General features: G+C 45.4%; 1 protein-coding gene across 1 annotated transcript in view; it reads right to left on the bottom strand.

Annotated features, from left to right (window-relative positions):
* LOC106520187 (transcription factor COE1) overlaps positions 1-1,881 on the bottom strand; it is a gene marked incomplete at its 5' end in the record, with an annotated part of 8,696 nt that extends 6,815 nt beyond the window's left edge. The window contains 2 exon segments of the mRNA XM_014012155.1: positions 530-715; positions 1,707-1,881. Coding sequence (XP_013867609.1) covers positions 530-715; positions 1,707-1,881 — 361 coding nt within the window.
* Positions 1,882-3,459: the final 1,578 nt, after the last annotated feature.

Below are 3,459 nucleotides of genomic sequence, written 5' to 3'. Positions count from 1 at the left end.
CTGTAAACAAGTGTTGTTACAGATCATGAGGTGCTGTAAGATGACCACAGCTGATGTCAAACTACTTGATTTGTTGAAAACTAAAAGATCCACATGTCTCATAGTAAATTAACACTAAAACTAAGGATAATTTCAGTTTAGTTTTAGTTAGTTTTGTAAAACGATGGTACAGTTTTAGTTGTTTTTTCATTTTATTACAGTTTTTATCAGGATCACAGGGATTCAAACTGAACATGTTAACAGGTCATGTTTGACACAAGCTGCTCGTTGGTCTCAAACATCAGTGAAACTAAATATCTGTTGTTTTTCTTTTCTTCATTTCATTTTCATTCATTAAAAGAAACAAAAAGAAAATGAAAGCCTGAGTGAAAAGCATCAGTTAAACCTTGTTTCTGTCATGAAGACGATCGTCTACAACAGACTGAAACCTTTAAAATGGCTGAAATGTTCCTTTAATCTGTCGTTGTTTTCAGGTTCCTCTCAGCAGGCTCCTCCTCACACACAACAAAGCTTTTCTCCGAGCACTCACTTGCGTAGGCGGAGTTGGCGGCGGAGCCGTTGAGGAAGCTGGGGGAGCCGGGCACGCCCAGGTTGGTCATCCCGGCGGCGCCGTAGCCGTTCATGGTGGACGTGATGGTGTTGTAGTTGGACTGCTGAGGCGTGGAGCTCGGCACGTAGCCGCGAGGAGACACGCTGCTCGAGTTACGGGAGTAACCTGAGGGGACAACACGAGAGACGAGTCAGCCACAGTCTGAACCACTAACCTGAGCCAGACTCTTATTTTGAAAAGCATCTCTGAGCTTTTATTTTTAATGTCGTCGAACTCACAGATCCTGATCAAACTGCTTTTCTTCATCTATTTTTAACACGAATGTAAAAACAAAACGTCTGACAGCAGCAAAGCAAACAGAGCTTTTATTTTGACAGTTTACTTCCTGTCTGTCCTCCCTCTGTTAGCCCCGCCTCCTTCTGGTTTCAGTGTGGACCACACTCAGAGCCTCAGTGATGACATCATCACCTTCCTGTCTCCTCATCACTCTGCCTGACCTCTGACCCCTGTGGAGTTCCCAGCGATCCGGCCCGGTCCAGAGTTCTGGTCCTGGTTTGGGTCGGTCCCAGCAGGAGCTGCTGATGGGAAACGTGTCCAGATCACTTCCTGCCTGACGGCCCGACCAGAAACACGTGCTCCTGCAGAGAGGTGCTGATCAGCTGACGGACGGGTCAGCGGCACCGGCACCGGCCCGACCCGACCCGACCGAGCACCTCAGTGTGACAGAACTGTAAATATCTGATAAGTGAAGCTGGTCCAGTCTTCTCCAGCTGCAGGAACAGGAAGTTCTGAAAGGCTGAGCGGGCTGAAACGGGTCTCATAAATCAGCTGCCGGGCCGAGCRTCAGAACCTGGACTCGTTAAATCCTGGAGGATAATCGTGACGGCGCTCAGAGTGAAGGAGGTGGTGTAGCTGTGTAAAAGCAGAGGTTCTGKTTCTGGTTCCCATGACCTCATGGATTCCTGCGAGGTGTTCGCTGTCGGGCCGATGGCAGAACCAGATGGGGGGCGGGGCTTGTGGAGGGAAAGCAGCTTCCTGTGGAGGTGCGTTCACAGGCTGCAGGTTTTTCTGAGCGTCGCTGATGGAGGAGGACTTCTCCTGAACCCGACCCAGGACTCCCTCCCTCAGACGAACAGAACCTGGAGGCGGGCCTCACCCTGGTCGGCCTGCGAGGCCTCGGAGATGTTGACGGCCAGCTGGCTGCTGAAGGAGTTCACGCCCATCATCCCTGAGTGAGCGGCGGCGCCGGTGAGCGACGGCAGCTGGTTGTGGCTGCGGGGCACGCTGTAGAGCGCCTCGGTCAGGTCGGCCGCTCGCTTCAGGATGATCTCCTGCAGGAGGAGGAGGGAGGAGAACACAGGGAGTCAGACCTCCTGCTCCACAACACTAACCTCATCCTTCAGAGTCACTAARTACTAATACTTTGTTACTGGACTYMAGTAGAATTTTCTGTTATCTCTACTTTCTACTCCTTACGTTTTAAAAAAGACAAGAAGTAAAAAGTCGTTACTTTTATTTCATTTTTGATTGTTTTCATTCCAGCTGCTTATTGTAAAAAATAAAAACTCTCCATNTCCCCTGCCTACATGGGTGAAGTCCTGGTCACCATACATTCACCAGTAAGCCCCCTCCCTCAGACCAGGCCTCAGGGTGGGTCCAGGTAAGCCACACTGTGCTCCTTGAGTGTTTTAACGCTCTGATAAGTCAATTAATCAAATTAAAATGGTCTCAATCCCCCTAAAACTGTATTTGTAACATGAGAATATATATTAAATGTTTTTATACTTCATCCTTCTGGATCCAGATTTTAACCAATACTGCTAACAGTGTTGATAATAAGCATATTTATACATTTACTTATACCGTATTTAATGATGTGTATTTATGTGATGTTCATATCCATAAATTACACAARAACACAGTCAAATTCATTTGACTTTCTGTGTTGGAGTTTTGTTATTTCCTGGCTGCAATAAAACTCCTGAAGGCCTCACAGGTCCTGTGGGTCTCAGTGACCAGCAGCTAATAGAATTTAATGGAGTGTGGTGTTCAGGGACCTTTGGACATGAAGGTAATCTCTGTCTGTAGAGACCAGTTCTTTACACATACTGTCCCACTTTGTTTCTTTTTTCAATTTTACATCTTAATTATTGCTGAACATACGGAAAATAAATCTGTCATGTTTTTAAAACAACAGTTTTGGCTGCAGCTTCATGTACTCCCTCAGGTGTCACAGGATTGTTATTTCAGGATTATGTGAAGGGTTGGTCACAATGGACATAATGTCTCAGGAAAGAGACTCAAACTGCTGCTAAAACCACAGAATATGGTTTAATTTATACTGCTGTGTGGTTTGAACACATAAAAAATATTCCTAATGTTGACAGAAAGATCTGGTTACAACTACAGTGTGATTTATAACGTAAGTGGTTAAACTAAAAAGCTGTTTTAAACTTGAATTTGCTCCTTTCATTAATATATTAGAAAGTATGTCATCATGTTTGATTAATCTTGAGGTCAGAGTCTGACCTTTAGTTGTTGACTTGTCTCACTGTTAGTCAACATGTAATGTTTTTAATCAGTAAGCAGAGGTTGGTGGTGCTGTGAGACTGAGGTGAGTRTTCRCAGGAGACTTCAGGCTGTAATTAGTGTTATTCTCTGAACTCTTAGAAACCCATATCCCTGGGCCTTGGTCCTCTTCCCAGAGGGTTAATTACCATCAGAAACTGTTAGTAAATGTTTAAGGAGCGTCTCACCACGGACCTCATTATTGATCGCCTTTGTTTCAAAAACATTAACACTCATTAACCGGCAGCTGTGGCAATAGGAAAAAGCTCTGATGAAACTGGTGGGCCAACACAGAACCATGTGGTCCACCGAGATCCCAACAAGCAACAGTTCTGAGTTTG

The sequence above is a fragment of the Austrofundulus limnaeus genome, unplaced genomic scaffold (assembly GCF_001266775.1).
Source record: "Austrofundulus limnaeus strain Quisiro unplaced genomic scaffold, Austrofundulus_limnaeus-1.0 Scaffold89, whole genome shotgun sequence".
In the NCBI taxonomy this organism is placed as follows: domain Eukaryota; kingdom Metazoa; phylum Chordata; class Actinopteri; order Cyprinodontiformes; family Rivulidae; genus Austrofundulus; species Austrofundulus limnaeus.
The sequence above is the reverse complement of the archived record's forward strand: the minus strand, read 5'-3'. Positions and strand labels throughout refer to the sequence as shown.